Source organism: Myotis myotis, unplaced genomic scaffold (genome assembly GCF_014108235.1).
Source record: "Myotis myotis isolate mMyoMyo1 unplaced genomic scaffold, mMyoMyo1.p scaffold_m19_p_26, whole genome shotgun sequence".
In the NCBI taxonomy this organism is placed as follows: Eukaryota; Metazoa; Chordata; class Mammalia; order Chiroptera; family Vespertilionidae; genus Myotis; species Myotis myotis.
Genome location: NW_023416331.1, coordinates 3,464,596 through 3,480,459, shown reverse-complemented (window position 1 = coordinate 3,480,459; position 15,864 = coordinate 3,464,596). Strand labels below are relative to the sequence as shown.

General features: G+C 60.9%; 1 protein-coding gene across 3 annotated transcripts in view; it reads right to left on the bottom strand.

Annotated features, from left to right (window-relative positions):
• Window positions 1-12,137, bottom strand: part of ITPR3 (inositol 1,4,5-trisphosphate receptor type 3) — a 67,505-nt gene extending 55,368 nt beyond the window's left edge. For 2 of the 3 annotated variants that reach the window (XM_036356664.1, XM_036356665.1), the window contains exon 1: window positions 11,756-12,135. In XM_036356664.1, the coding sequence (XP_036212557.1) occupies window positions 11,756-11,844 (89 nt within the window). In that variant the 5' untranslated portion in view covers window positions 11,845-12,135. Of the gene's footprint in view, window positions 1-11,755 lie in introns of all 3 variants that reach the window. The other variant, XM_036356666.1, reaches the window with a different exon arrangement.
• Between the last annotated feature and the right edge of the window lie 3,727 nt (window positions 12,138-15,864).

Below are 15,864 nucleotides of genomic sequence, written 5' to 3'. Positions count from 1 at the left end.
CCAGCCCTCACCCCTGTCACCACCGCCCCATTCGGCCCCCACCAGCCCTCACCCCTGTCACCACCGCCCCATTCGGCCCCCACCAGCCCTCAGCCTGGTCACCACCGCCCCATTCGGCCCCCACCAGCCCTCACCCCTGTCACCACCGCCCCATTCGCCCCCCACCAGCCCTCACCCCTGTCACCACCGCCCCATTCGCCCCCCACCAGCCCTCACCCCTGTCACCACCGCCCCATTCGGCCCCCACCAGCCCTCAGCCCTGTCACCACCGCCCCATTCGCCCCCCACCAGCCCTCACCCCTGTCACCACTGCCCCATTCGCCCCCCACCAGCCCTCACCCCTATCACCACCGCCCCATTCGGCCCCCACCAGCCCTCAGCCTGGTCACCACCGCCCCATTCGGCCCCCACCAGCCCTCACCCCTGTCACCACCGGCCCATTCGGCCCCCACCAGCCCTCACCCCTGTCACCACCGCCCCATTCACCCCCCACCAGCCCTCACCCCTGTCACCACCGCCCCATTCGCCCCCCACCAGCCCTCACCCCTGTCACCACCGCCCCATTCGGCCCCCACCAGCCCTCACCCCTGTCACCACCGCCCCATTCGCCCCCCACCAGCCCTCACCCCTGTCACCACCGCCCCATTCGCCCTCCACCAGCCCTCACCCCTGTCACTACCGCCCCATTCGCCCCCCACCAGCCCTCACTGGATTTCTGTAACTGCCTCTTCCCTGGTCTCCTGCCAGTCCCCTCACTAGCCCCCCACATAGCAGCAGAGGGATCTTTCTCCCCACCTTTATCGATTTGGGGGGAGACAGAAACACAGACTTGTTGTTCCGCTCACCCATGCACTCACTGGTTGATCCTTGCACGTGCCATGGCTGGGATCAAACCTGCAACCTTGGTGTACCCAGAGGCTGCTTTAACCAACGGTGCTACCAGGCCCGGGCTGAGGGATCTTTAAATCGAGCCCAGCCAGTGTGGCTCAGTGGTTGAGCGTCGACCTATGAACCAAGAGGTCACGGTTTGATTCCCAGAGTTGCAGGCTCGATCCCCAGCGTGGAGCCTGCAGGAGGCAGCCGATCAATGATTCTCTCTCATCATGGATGTTTCCATCTCTCTCTCCCCTCCTCTCTGAAATCAGTAAAAATGTATTTTAAAAAATAAAAAACAAAAGGTAAGTCAAGTCAGGGCAGTGCTCTGCTCAGAACTCTAGAACCATTCATCTTAGAGCACAAACACCAATGGCCTGGAAGACCCCTCGCCTCTCGGACTTCATCTCCTCCCTCTACCCCCCGCCCCTCTGCTCCAGCCACAGCCCTCCCCCGGCCCCACAAACCTTCCTGGGCATCTGGCACTGCCTCTTCCCTCCGCCGACCCCTCTGCCCCCAGGTACCCTCTGCCCTCCGGGCGCCCTCCCTCACCTCCCTCAGATCTTGGCTCAAACTCCCCGTCCCCTGCACCCCCTGCCTAACCCCCTTTTCCAAACTGTAAACTGCTCTTTCCCACGCTCCCTCCACCCGCTGCCTCGCGGTCTCCACCGCACTCACCGCACCGGGCCTGCTGTACGTTGCGCTATTTATTTTGGGTACTGTCACCCCGACCTCATGGGATGGAAGGTGCATGAGGACAAGGATGTGTCTGTGCTGCTCCCTCTGAGTCCCCGGCACCCAGACCACCGCCTGGCACAGCGCAGGCACTGGGAACCACATATTGAGCGAATGAATTCATTTACCAGCTGCTGAGGGAAGTACATAAGAAGCGAAAGATAAGGTCCCTGCCTCGGGGAGTTTAAGTCTTGTTGGGAAGGCAGTCACATACTCAGAAAAGTTAATGATATAAGGAATATGCATTGGTGCCAACTGGTGGCACCAGCTGTGGATTTCGTGGGCATTCAGGGAAGGGAGAGGTCAGAGTTTGGCCAATCGTCAAAGGTGTGAAAGAACAGGCAGGGCTGTGCAGAGCCTTGAATAATTCATAGAATTTCCTGTAAGACATTCGTGAATCAGATTAGCTGGTCGTCTCTTAGCAAAGCCCTTATCTAGGAGGAGAAGTTTTGGTGGGGGAGGGGAGTGAGCCGTGGCCAGGTCCTGGGACGTGGCACACAGGGCAGTGGAGAGGCTGGGGCAGCGCCCAGCCCCCATCCTGACATGCACAAGGTCTTGTGGAGGCCCCTCCTCAGAGACTCCCTGTCAGAGGAGAACCCCACTCCATGTCGGACCCCCTCCCCTGGGAACGCCCTGCGTGGCTCACATGCAGGAAAGCCATGCAAATGCAGGTGCCCGGCTGGCTGTGTGCAATCCCCTGGACAAACCCCCCGGCCCCACCCACTCGGGACAGCTTCTGAAGCCCCTCCCAGCGCCCAAGCAAAGGCCACTTAGAAAGGGGTGGGGCGGCGGGGTGACTGGGCAGAGGAGAATTTCAAATGAGGTTGGAATCCCAGACCCACAGCCCAGAGGGGACAGGAATGGCCTGTATGAGGGACCAAACAGAGGAGCGAGTGGGGCTCCCCTGGGCATCAGGAGAACAAGGTCAGTAGTGGAACTTGCAGAGGTTCCTCGGCTCCAACACTCCACACCCCGTCCTCCCCGTCCTCCCCGGGCGGGGCTAGCAGCATCAACATCGCCTGGGAACTCTGGGCTGCGTCTGCACCCCTTCCCAGGGGCCTCTAGGGGTGGCACCTTGCACCCTTCGTCTTTTTATTTCCCACTTGGTGCTAGGGCAACCCCCAACCTAGCCTGTAGGCCAAGAAGGCAGCCATCTGCAACAGGCTGAGAGAGCCCAAACGTCCCTCCGCAAGCCCAAGGCCTCCTCCCCTCCATCCCTCCCGGCAGCCTCAGGGCTGGGCTTCCCAGGAAGGTGCTATCAGGGCAGGGGTGGAGTGGGCGGGAGGGGCGTTGCATGGAGCCTTTAACTGGTAAGCAGGAAAGTCCTTATCAGATGGGCAGTTCAGAGAGCCGAGAGCAGAGGACACCAGACTGGTAAGTTTTTTGTTGTGTGTGTGTTTTTTTAAATACATTTTTATTGATTTCAGAGAGGAAGGGAGAGGGAGAGAGAGAGAGATAGAAACATCAATGATGAAAGAGAATCATTGACTGTCTGCCTCCTGCACGCCCCCTACTGAGGATCGAGCCAGCCACCCGGGCACGCGCCCTGGACCAGAACCGAAGCCAGGACCCTTCCGTCTGCAGGACACTCCCACTGAGCCAAACCGGTCAGGGCCAGATGGGTAAGTTTTGATGAAGGGGAGCCTTGGAGGGCAAGGCCAGGACTTCTGTCCCAGGTGGACCCAGGTTCGGGGAGCAGCATTGTGGTCGCCTAGCACGCCGCCCCCCTCACACATACTCACAGTCTCACACACACTCACACACACACACACACACACCCCACCTGCAAGTCGCAGACCAGACGCTGGGCCTTGGCCAGGCGCGCCCATGATCTGGGTGGGCACCATGCCGCCTGCAGAGGGTCGCCCAGGGGACCCCTCCCCACCTGGTGGCCCCCGTGCCCGGGCAGTAGCTCCCCGCTCATGCTCATCTCGGCCTCAGCTTCTTGTGCAACTGGCGCTGTAACCGGAGCCGAGTTCTCCATCCAGGGGGAGGCAGCCCCACTTCAACCCCTCCAGAGCACCTCCCTCCGCCCAAGGTCCTGGGAAGGCTCCCCCCAGGCTCCGCCAGCCCACGGACCTCACCGTCCCACCTCCGCTGATGCCCGTCCTGCCTGGCCATCTTCAAGGCCGGCTTAAGCTCCTGTAGAGACCCCCACCCCCACCTCACCTAAAGGCCGGTGGCACCCCCACCCCGGTCACTGAAAAGCCGCTCCCCCAATGTGAGGAGCACGTTCTACTTTATGGATCGTTCACAGAGCGGAGGGCACAGCCCCATCCACTCACCAAACCTCGCTGGGAGCAGGTGGTCCCCACCCTCAAGAAGCTCTTACCCACCACGCCACGTGCCCGCGGGCAGCAGCCTGGCCTACACCCTCGCACCTGCCCCTCGAGGACCCTCAGAGGAGCTGGTGGACAACTCTACTCTAGAAGGGCATCAGGGGGGCGCTGTGCCCGAACTGCCCGTGGGGTCTGCCCCTTGGTCCTAGGGAGCGAACGGTAGCTGTGTGCAGGGGCCTGGGTGGCCCCACTCTGCCCAGCGTGGACTTTGAGATCCAGAAGGGAGCCAAGACCTGGGGCGGGCCAGCGCTGTCTGGAAGATTAGATAAGGAGGGAGGAGGAGCTAGGAGGGGGGTGGGTGACATCAGACCAGAGGGGCCCCCAGCTGAGCAGCCGCTGGAGCAGGAATCACAGATTGGACAAACGCCCAAGGGACTCTAGACAGCCCGTCCCCTAACCAGCTCAGAACCTGAGGCATGGCGGGGGGTGTTGGGGGACGACGACACTGAGCAGGTGCGTCACACAGGTGAGAGGAGCAGTCGGCTCCAGACCCCAGTCTCCTGACCTCAGCCCAGGGCACTGGCCACCACCCTCTCCGCACGGTCAGGACACTGGGATTGGCTGGTGGCAGATGGGGCCCTTGGAGTCCCCTTCTCTTCTCCAAACACCCAGGCACACCCACTAGGTGGGAAGGGGAGGGACATAGGGACAGGAGCCCAGCTTCACGGCTGGGGTCCCTGGCTCATCAGAGAAAAGAAGTTGGCTTCAGCAGCCCTGCGCAGACTTCCATGCACTGGACCTCCCAGCTTTCTGACCAAGGACCCACCCTGGCCACCAGGCCTCCACGCTGTATGTGCAAGTTCAACACCGGCGCCTCGCCCTGCAGCGAGCTGACGCCTGAAAGGCCGAAAGCCGCTGCTCAGAGACCCCAGAAGGTTCCCCGTGAGGAAAGGAGGGAGCAAAGGCCTAACCTTGGCCCAACAGAAATAAAGGCCCCTGGCAGTGTCAGGCCGCAGGCACTGCCTGGCACGAGGCCTGCACTTCTGACCCTCGAGACTGGGTGGCCTCTGGCGAGGGGTCTCGGCGGGGCTGCTGGGATGGAGCTGCTGGCACGGCTCTCTGCCCTTGACTGTCAGGCCAACAAGGAGCAGGACAGGGAGCAGGAGAGACAGAGGGGAAGCTGAGGCAGAGAAGAGGTGCAACCAGGGGCCCCCAGCCAGCCCTGGCTTCACACAATGCCTCTCTCTTGCCCTCCATGACCAGGAACCGGACTCAGCCCGCCCCGATCCAGGCACCCACGGAGCCTCTGGGCAGAGCAGCCCTGACAAACCCAGAGAGTGACACGGTCTGCCCGGGACGCAGTGTCATGGTGGGGCAGGGCGGGGGCAGGGCACTGTTTTAGAGGAAGGGGCCTGTAAGAGGCATGAGAACTAAATTAGCACGTGTACCTGACCGGGTCCGGAATTAATGAAACCAGTGGTCACAGACAGGGGACAAGGGCACACCAGGCTGTGACTGGGCACTGACACTGTGGGGGATTATGAGCTGGTGTGATAACAGCATTATGGAAACACAGGAACACAACCTGACTTCTCAGGGATGTTATTTTTATTTTATTTTTTGTTAATCCTCACCCGAGGATATTTTTCCATTGGTTTTTAGAGAGCGTGGAAGGGAGGGGAGAGACAGAGAGAGAGAAACATCAATGTGAGAGACACATCCACTGGTTGCCTCCCACACAGGGATCGAGCCTGCAACGAAGGTACATGCCCTTGACTGGAATCGAACCCGGTACACCCTTCAGTCCTTGAGGCAATGCTTTAGCCACTGAGCCAAACCAAATAGGGCTTCGTAGAGATATATAATGAAGTATTTAGAGGTGAAAACATACAATGTGTGTATTCCCAGAAAATACTTCAGTAAAAAGGAGGTGCAGAAAACATACCAAATCGTAGACAATTATTAAGTCTAAGATGTGGGCATATGGTGTTCTCAATAGCTCTCTCCTTTTCCTGAATCATATCCATGCCTCAGGCTGGCCGTGAGGGCCAAAGTGACAGTCAACGCCAGAGCCAGCTGGAAAGCGTTGTGAATGCTCCCATCACAGACTGACTCTCCCTCCTGTGCCTTCATCACCCACCTCCACGGCTCTCTGCAAGCTGGGGGAGGGTGCCGGCTGGCTGGCAGTGATTTGTGAACCAAATGTGCACAGGTGTCTCTGAACACCTGCAGCTGCCCCCAGGCTGAGATTTAGGGTCCCCGCCTCTCCTGGCTCTGTCCACCTGCCAGCCACACACAGCTTCCCCCACCACTGCGATCATTCCACTCCCCACAGCCCCTCAAGGAGTCCCTCCAGCTGCTGCCCAAGTGGAAACCACTCTGCACTGTGTGTCGTCCCCCCCCCCCCCCCGTCCCTCTCCTCCCCCTCTCCCCCCGCGCCCCAGCCCTGGCTCCCTGTGTGGTCAAGGCCCAGGCTCACTTCTGTGCCCACGGTCCCTGGTGTGAAGGGCCCTGCAGCCCCGTCTGAAGACCCTGCTCTGTGGCCCTGCTCACCAGCCTCCCCAGCCAGGGCCCTCACTGCAAATACTGGCACCACTGCCTCTCCTCTCCTGGAAGGACCAGCGGGACACCCTCGGGGGCTCGGGGTGCACCTGTGAGGAACACAACAGAGATTTGGGCTCTGCGCTCCTCCCCTCCCCCAGGCCTCCTTCCAGGGAGGAGCCCCCCAGCCCCACCTGGGGTGCAGCAGGGCGATCAGGCCTCGGGGGGGACCGCAGGAACACCAGACCTGTGCTCAGGGGTTAATCGAAACCCAGAAACCTCCCCTGGCTGAGAGCAGAAGGCTGGTGGCCCCACCCTAACATCCAGCACCTCACTCCACCCCCAACCCCAGCCACTGCCCCACCCGCCCCAGGAGGGGACATGGGGTCAGGAATGCAGGGCAGGGCAGGGCAGCCAGTGGCTACAGCAGGATTCTTTAGGCGGAGGAGCCAGGAGTGCACAGCCTGGGTCCCCGAGCCCACAGCGGAACCTGGGGACTGACTGCCCCCACCAGGCCCCTCGCCCCACTCCCCTCCCCATCATCACCCACCCAACCCCCAGGGCAGAGGCTCTCTGACTCCCCACACCCCCTAATACGAGACTCAAACTGTGCGTGAAGTGGGTCGTGCCCCCTGGGCACAGGGTCCCACTCCCACCGCCTCCACGGCCGGAGGATTAGAGAGCCTGTGGGTACAAGATGTGCCTCCCCTTTGGCCTCAGATCTCCACTTCCAGGAATTTATCCCGAGAGAATAACTGGGCGAGTGTTCGGGCACATCCCGAATGGGGTGTTCAGGACCCCCTGTCTGCAGTGGCAGAACCTGAGGAACAGCCTGACTGCCCAGCACCAGACGAATCCAGGTGCTCACGCCACGGGACGCTGTGCCGCCCCGGCCACGGTGTGCTGGCAGGGAACACAGGTGCCCCCACAGACAGGACAAGACCGATGGGCAGTAAATGCCTATGTGTAGGTGAAAAGGCCAGGGTCCACACACAGGATGTGACTGTAAGTCGCAGTGGCATTACAGATAATTTTTTAGTTTTTCAGATTTACTCCATCAAGTATATATTAGTTGCATGGGTTGGCCCAGCTGAGGCCAAGCCCCCGCCTTGGCGCACCGGCCAGCGAAATCACAAGTAAATGAAAGCCCAGGCAGGTCTGCAATCTGCAGGGAGGGATGCGGGCTGCAGGGGAGGGCGGTGGCCCTCCTGGAATTACAAGGTCTCCGACCTAAGGCTCACAGGCTCTTACAGACAATCTCTCCCGCTCCCCACTGTGCGGACTAGAACAGTCTGTACCTGTCTCAGTTACTACTGAGTGCCAGGCAGATCGTAGGAGTTCAATAAATGTTTGTTGAATGACTTAATGAAGTCTGACAAAGGCTAAGAGATGGACTGTCGGGACCAAGAGGCAAGCAGACTCAACAGTTAGACTTCCTCCGAGCCTGTCAGCCTGCGGGCTCTCAGCTTAGGGATCCCGGCCCCAGGTACCCATGAAATCACCTGAGGAGCTGTAAAGCCATCCAGCCCTCAGGCCCGGCCCTAGAAAGGTTGATACAGTTGGTCTGACATGGGACTTGGGAGCTGGACTTTTTTAATACCCCCAGGGAATTCTCAGGCACAAACTACGCCCCGAGGAAGACATCAGCTGAAGGAAAGCAGGGCCTTGCCAAGTCACCCAGAGTTAGTGAAAGAGCAGGCGAGCCGTGCCCCCAGCTCCTGGCCGCAGGGTCCACACTGCTGACCTGGGCCTCTGCCGCACTTGATGCTCCGTGCCACTGAGCCAGCTCCGGCCCCTGACAACGCTACGAGGGACTGATGCTCTCCGTCCTGTCCTCCGCAGCCCTGCTCGGCCCCGGCAGACGAGCACATGGCTTGCAGGGAGTCAATCATCGCATAATTGGTCTTCCTCGTTTCCTGCTGCTGCTACTTTTCCCCGCATTCTTGTCTTTTCCAACGAACCCTGCCTCTGCCACATGTTCTGGTCCTGACCCCCAGTGCCAACCTTCCTGGGGAAGTGGATCCGGGTACGAGGTGGGCAGGGAACCCCAAGTGGGGAGCCCTTACGACCCTGCTCCCTGTGCTCACCTAGCCCTGGGTGATACAGGCCCAGGGGCCCTGAGAGCCCCCAAATGGTGCCCCACACCCAGGAGTGGGTGGGCAGAGGCATCCTGACCAGTGTAGGGAGCTCAGCTTCAAGACCAGCATCCGCTGCGGCCTGGGGGCCACCCCTCGGAGCACTCCAAAGGGACTGGATGTGGGACGCGGAGGGGCCCATGCTGCACACTCAGGCCGGTTCCCCACGGCCTCACCGGAAGCCACATCAAATCCCCCACCTCTCACTACCCCGATCAGCCAGATCAGCCAGATCAGCCGATCAGCCGCTCCAGCCTGGCCTCTGCCGCCTCTACCCGGCTGAGGGGCGAGGCAGGGGCCCTGGCCACACTCTCTGGCCAAGAACAGGCGGCCTGCTTCCCCTTCCAGGCCAGGCCTCGGGCTGCTCCAGCATCCGCTCCCAGACCCTTCCCAGCCTCCCTCCCGAAAGTTAATGTACAATCTTCAGTGGGAACCCTGATTACCCAGGCGGACCCCACTGCCTCTCTGCCTGGCCCTGCAGGGCTGGCTGCAATCTGAAAGCTGCCCAGACTCCCTCCTAGCACTGCCCCCTCCCACCTGCCAGTGGAGCCAGCCCCTCTGCCCTCAAGGCCACTCCTGTCTCCAGCACATTCGTTTCATCCAGCCCGGGCTGGCCTGGGAACTCAGTCAAGTCAGCCTCCTGGGCTCCCAGGCCCGGGCACCCACAGCCAGGCTGGAGGGAAGGGGCCAGGGTTGAGGAGACCGAAAGGCCTGGCGAGGACGGAGCAGAGAGTCACTGAGAGAAATGCCTTCACCCTGTAAGGCAGTGGCCGCCAACCTTTCGGACCTCACGGACCACCAGTGCTGGAAGGCACCCAACCCCCTGGGACCAGCGTGCAGCCTCCGCTCAGCGGGACAGGCGGGTCTGAGAGTCTGTTTTCCACAAGCTTCTCGGTGTGCTGATGAGGCCCCACCAAGCACCAGACGTTGAGTACCAACGACTTGGTGCTTAAAAACATTCTTTCACTGACTCCAAGCTCTGAGGAGCTGAGACACAGCCCCCTTAGCCGACCCCGAGCGCCCAGTGCCCAGCGCAGTGCCTGTGGACATGCTGATGGACGAAGGGTGTAACTAAGCAGGCGATCCTGGCGAAGTGCCCAGCATTAGGTGGCCATACAAAGAAACCTCCAACTAATTGTAAAGCAACACAATTAACACCAGAGAGGAGTTTGCACAGAGCAGTGCAAAGCCCAGAGGAAAAGGGGAGAATTTTGCTGGGTTGGGGGCGGGGGTGGGTCTCTCAAAAAAGAGGCCATTTTGCAGTAGGTCTTAGAGGATGGTCAGATCTACCCAGGCGGGCAGCTCAGGGGCCAAGGTAAAGACCTGTGAGTGTGAGGCAGGTTCCTGGCTGGAGAGGTGGTTCACCTGGAGGGCGGTTTGAGGGGGAGGTGAACAAGCCCCAAAATTTAAGAGTTGGGGTCAGCAAATGCTGGTGCTGGAATGCCAGGCGGGGAGGGTGGGCGCCCACCAGTGGGGAGTTGGAGCTGCAGGCAGTGTTTGCACAGGGTATCTCGGCCTGAGAACAGGGGCTCTCGGAGTCACCCGTCCTGCCCTGCTCAGCATGGACTGGGGAAGCAGCCCCCTGGGCCGGAAGGGCCCAGGTGAGAGGCAGCAACAGAGAGAAGCCCTGCGAGGGGCTGAGGCCTGTGGGGAGGCAGGTGTTTCCCTTGATTTGCTAGATCTCACGGGCCACTGTGTGCCTGGCCCACTGCGTGCTTGACCCACTGCGTGCTTGGTCCACTGCATGCTTGACCCACTGCGTGCTTGGCCCACTGCGTGCTTGGCCCGAGCAGGCACAAGGCATCAGAGAAGACAGTCATTTCCCTAAAACCTCCAGTGCTGTGCAGACACAAGGCCGGGGCTGTCACCATCTGCCCCCACCGCAGGTCAGAGGTGTCTACTGAGGGGCAGCCAGAGCCTGGTCATTGCTGGGGGGACTGGGGGTTGCAGCCCAGATGTGCCTTTATTCCATCCTCAGGGAGCCTGAGCAAAAGAAGTCAGGTGGGGGGGGGGGGGGAGTCCTGGAGGAGTGGGAGGTGAGAGAGCAGGGTCTGCTGGAACTCCCAGTCACGTCGCCCCCCCCCCCCCCCCCCCCCCCCCCGCAGAGCCAGCCCTCCAGCCCCCGGCCAGTTAGATTCCCTGATTCCCTTCGCTACCATACGAAGCTAAACTCCCAACAGCCCTGGGAGACAGCAGGGGAGTCAGGCCAGGTGAGAGCCCCGGGGCTGAGGGGCAGGGGCTGTCCTCCAAACCCAGCGAGGAGGTGCCCGGTGGCTGGCTCGGGTCCGGAGGAGTAGGGTCTGCAGAGGACTGGGTTTACCCTAAAGGAGAGGGTGGCCGGGCGGGTGGAAGACGTAACAGGTCCCCATCCTGAAAATGGGGCAAAGGGAGCGGCCCAGGCCTGGCTGGAGAGGTGGGGAATCCACCCCACCCCACCCCACCCCCAGACTCACCCAACTGCTCCCTGCAGAGAACCCTTCCCTCTGCCTACTCCTCCCCCGCCCTGTGCCAGCCTCAGGCCTGGCCCTCTCCAGGGACTTGAATCGATCCCCCTGCTTATCCAGCCCACACCCTGGGGGGTGGCGGCCAGAATTAATTAATATTTGTAAAGTGCTTCAGAGATCCTGGGACCAGAGACCCAGGGGCGCCAGATGAGCTGCGCAGGAAATTGACAGGGAGAGACGGGGAGAAGGGGGGCAGCAGGCCAGGGCCCGGGACGCCTGGAAGGGGAGAGCTGCGAGGGAAGGTGCGACCTCTCACAGATGCCCCAGGTCCCCAACTGGAGGATTCGCGCTCCGGCGGAGTCGGCCCACCCCCCACAGCTCCGCCCCACCTCCTGAGCCGGTCGGGTCCGGCCCGGACGCCTTTCCCCAGCTCAGGCCCCAGACACCCACCGGCCCCGCCCGGGACCACCTGCAGAGGAAGTCCCTCCGCCCGCCCGTCGGAGGAGAGGCGCGCGCCGGGGTGGAGGCTGCTCGGAGGAGGCGCCTCCTGCCAACTCAGGCAGGGCACCGGCTCCTACCTGGGCAAACACTGACTTCCTTTCTCTCAGAGCAGAGGCGAGCCGCTCCCCTGCCCTCGAGGTGGGGGACGCCCGGGTCCTCTGTGGGGGGCGGGAGGCAGGACCCACGCACCTGGCCCCAGGCCCCACGGCGCCACCTCCCCACCCGCGCCCCCCTCGAGCTCACTCACCCCAAAGTGCTGATGAAGCCGTTGACGGAGCCCTCGGCGTACAGGGAGACGATGTCCCCGATGTGCAGGAAGCTGGACATCTCGCTCATGGCTTCGGCCCTCGGGGGAGCCCGGGCGGCGGGGGTGCGCGGGGGCTCCAGGCGGGGCTCTGCGCCGAGGACCGCGGTGACCGCGAGGGCGGGCAGGGGCGCGTCCCCACCTCGGAGCGGGGCGCGCGGCGCGGCCGGGCAGGGCTATGGCCCCCGGAGCGGAAGGCGGCGCGGCGTGGCCGGGAGCCGGCGGTGGCGTCCGGGTGAGGAGGTGCCCGCGTCTTGGCGCGCCCGCCGCCCGCCAGCCCGCCGACCCGGCCGGCGCGTACCTGCCGCGTAGAAGGAGCAGGAAGTCTGGGGCTGCCACACACACATGCAGACCCCGCCCGGGAGGCGGGGAAACCACGCCCGGCCCCCCCGCGCCCCGCGCGGCCCGCCCCCGGCACCCACGTGCGCCGGCCCGCCTCCTGTGCCCTGCGCCCCTCGAGCGTCCGGGCTCGGCCTCCGGACGCCGAGCGAGACGCCCGCCCGGGGAAACTCGGAGGAGAGCCGGGCTCCAGCAGCGTCCCGGGACGGAGTTCCAGCTCCAAAAAGCCCCCAGCGGACGCGCGGAACCGCCGCTCCGGGAGGCCCAGCCTCGGTGGGGCTGCCTGCCTCCGGGTTCCCGGCATCGTCTACTTTTTCGTCCTCAGCTCACCGGGAGCCGGTGCGGCCCCGCGAGAGGGACAGCCCGTCGCCCCGCCGCGCTACGGGGAGCCGCGCGGAGGACCCGGGAGCCCTCGGGCCACCGCCGCCTTCGCTCCCAGCTGAGCGCGGTCTCGCGCCCCGCGGCGCTCTCCTTCCTGCGCCGCGCAAATCGGGATTCATTTTTCTCCACGTGGAGAGCTTTTCATTGCACAATAGAAAGTGCCGGGGCTCGGAGGGGAAATGAAGCAATGGGGTGGGTTTTGTTTTTCTCTCCGCATTCCTATGTACAAAGAGATCCAACTTCCGAATCAGTGCAGCCGCTCCCTCTCCAGAAGTTGGCTCCAGGATTCTCGGTTCTTCCCGTCTTTCTTTGTAAAAAGGGAGGAGGGGCGGGGAAAGCTACCTTCACTCGTTACCAGTGCACCTTGCCAGCAGGGACCAGGCCGGGGCGGCCTCGCAGGGCTTGTCACCGCCAACTCTCGCTCGTGAAGCCCTGCCCAGCTCGCCTACTTTCTGTTCTGTCCCCGGCTGCGGGGTGTTTGCTTCCTGGTACTTTTATCTGAACTCCTGGCAGAGAGCGCCCAGTGCCACCCGCGTTCGATCACATTTACGTCCTTCGGGAACCCCCATCCCGACTTCCTGGGAAGCAGGAGGCTTGTCCCTGGGAGAAAGGGAGGAGGGACTGAGAGATTCAGGCAGGAAGAGGAGAGGCGGCAGAGAGCGGGAGGCGGCTGCTGACTCAGGGAGAGGCAGAGGAGTCCCAGGGTGTGTGACCTTCTCAGGAGGACCCCCAAAATGTGGGCGGGAAGGACCCCTCCAGGATCCTGGCTCAGTGGCTTACAGCTTCTCACCAGCACCACAGTATCAAATAAGTTTTACATCAGACAGCCCACACCTCCCTCTCTATATAAGCAAAACAATAGCTGCTCAGAACAATACTTACCCTTATGACCTGCGATGCACTCTGACATTTTCTGTTCTTTTTCGGGGTTTTGTTTTGTGTTTTAATAACGATTGCTTTTTCAAATGTGCCAAATGGGTTGCAAACTGCAGTTTGATAAACGCCATCCAGACCAGTCTGCCAGAAAGAAAAGGCCAAAGCCCGCAGAGGGGCACCACCTCAAGGTCACAGGGCGGGTTCATGGCCACTGGAGCCGGAAGCCCGCCCCCGACTCCCAGCCCCCGACTCCCGAAGCCCAGCCCCCGACTCCCAGCCCCCTAGTCTCCTCTCCAGGAGGCCAGGCGGCCCTGGACTGTCCGCCCCTGGGCCCTGCTGGGAAGGGCCAGCCCCTGGCACAGGCTCACTCCCTCCCAGAAGTCGCTCCCAGAAGTCAGACCTCCCCTGGCTTCCTCAAGGAGCATATGCATTCATTCCATAAGCATATATTGAGGGCCTACTATGTGCCAGGCCTCTGCTGGGCACCGGGCTCTCATCAAGACATGGAGGATGAAGAGGGACATTCTGGAAACACTCTCCCGGGGCTGCACGCCAGGCACGTGCTGTCCTTGTCCTCCTTGTCCCAGCTGCATCCAGGCCCCAGGTCCTTCCTCGCCTGAGTCTCAAAAGATGGTTCCAGAACCAGCCAAGGTCTCTCAGCCAGTAGGGGGAGGCAGGCCTATCTCACCCACAGCTCAGGCCACTGCTTCACCCTCCACCCCCGCCTGGGAGCGCCCTGACCCTCCATCCCTCCACCAACCACAGGAGCCAGAGGGGGAGCACAACTCCCACCTGACCGACTCCCACCTGACCGAGAAGGTCGCCCGCCCGCAGGACCTCACTGCCAGCCTCCTCCACTGCTCCTCGGTATCTCTCAGCTACATGACGTCCATGCTGCGTCCCCCGAGGAGCCACCCCTCGGCTCCAGGCCCTGGCCACTGCTTCTGCCAAATCAACTTCACTGTGAGCTCCTTTGTATATCTGGGTTCTGAGAGGGATTTTGTTTAAAGAAAGGTTCAATATTTAAAAAAAAAAAAAAAAAAAAAAAGCAGCCCTAGCTGGTTTGGCACAGTGGATAGAGCATCAGCCTGTTGGACTTAGGGGTCCTGGGTTCCATTCCGGTCAAGGGCACATGCTTGGGGTTCGAGTTGGATCCCCAGTAGGTGGCGTGCAGGAGGCAGCCAATCAATGATTCTTTTCATTGATGATTCTATCTCTCTCTCCCTCTCCCTTCCTCTCTGAAATCAATAGAAATATATTTAAATAAATAAATAAATAAAATAAAGAAAGGTTCAGTGGGTTTTAAAAATATTAAGAAACAGATGACACACTCCAAACAGTTTGCTCCCTGCTCCCCTGCTTGAAACCCTCCTGTACCTCCTCATCGCCGGCAGCATAGCCTGCATGCCCTCGCTCGGCACTCCAGGCACCATCCGCCCCGCCTGCCCCACCCCTGCACCCTCCGCAGACATGTTAACCCACAAATAAAGGCTTGCAAGTGAGAGGCAACAGCATGTAGTTGAGATCAGTAAGAAGAGCTATCCAGGATGCAGTGACTCAGGCAGAAGCCCTGAGTGTCCTGATTAGGAGACAAAGGCAATGGCATTTACGAAAAAGGGAAAGGGCCCTGGCTGGTGTGGCTTAGTAGCTAAAGCGTCGGCCTGCAGACTGAAGGGTCCCGGGTTTGACTCTGGTCAAGGGCACGTGCCCGGGTTGTGGGCTCCATCCCTGGGCTCAATCCCCAGTAGAGGGCAGGCAGGAGGCAGCCTATCAATTCTCTCTCATCATTGATGTTTCTATCTCTCTCTCCCTCTCTCTTCATCTCTAAAATCAATAAAAAAAATCTATAATAATAAATGGGTAATATGCTAATTAGACCGGACAGCTTAACGACCTTCCGGACGTAGCCGCAGCGGTGGGGGCCAAGGCAGAGGCAGTTAGGGATGATCAGGCAGGCAGGCGAGCAGTTAGGATCAATCAGGCAGTCAGGCAAGTGGTTAGGGGCAATGAGGCAGGCAGGCAGAGTGGTTGGGGACAATCAGGCAGGCAGGCAGGTGAGCGGTTAGGAGCCAGTGGTCCCGATTGCAAGAGAGATGTCTGACTGCCAGGATCGAGCCTAAACTGGCAGTCAGACATCCCCCAAGGAGCCCCCGATTGCGAGAGGGTGCAAGCTGGGCTGAGGGACCCACCCACCCCCACACATGAATTTTGTGCACCGGGCCTCTAGTATATATTTTTAAAAAGAAAAAGGGAATAATTACATCCATAGAAGAAGGCCTTTCTAGTGGTTCAGATAAGCTAACATAGTGACATTAATTCTAAACAATGTTTTTAAGTTTCAGTCCGGGAGTCATATTTGCTTTCTTGTTATCTCTGCAAGGTTCTTGGGGAAACAAGGTTGCTCAGGCGCAGCGCGAAGGCTACTGTGCCCTGCTTTCCCCTCCAGGGCTCAGGCC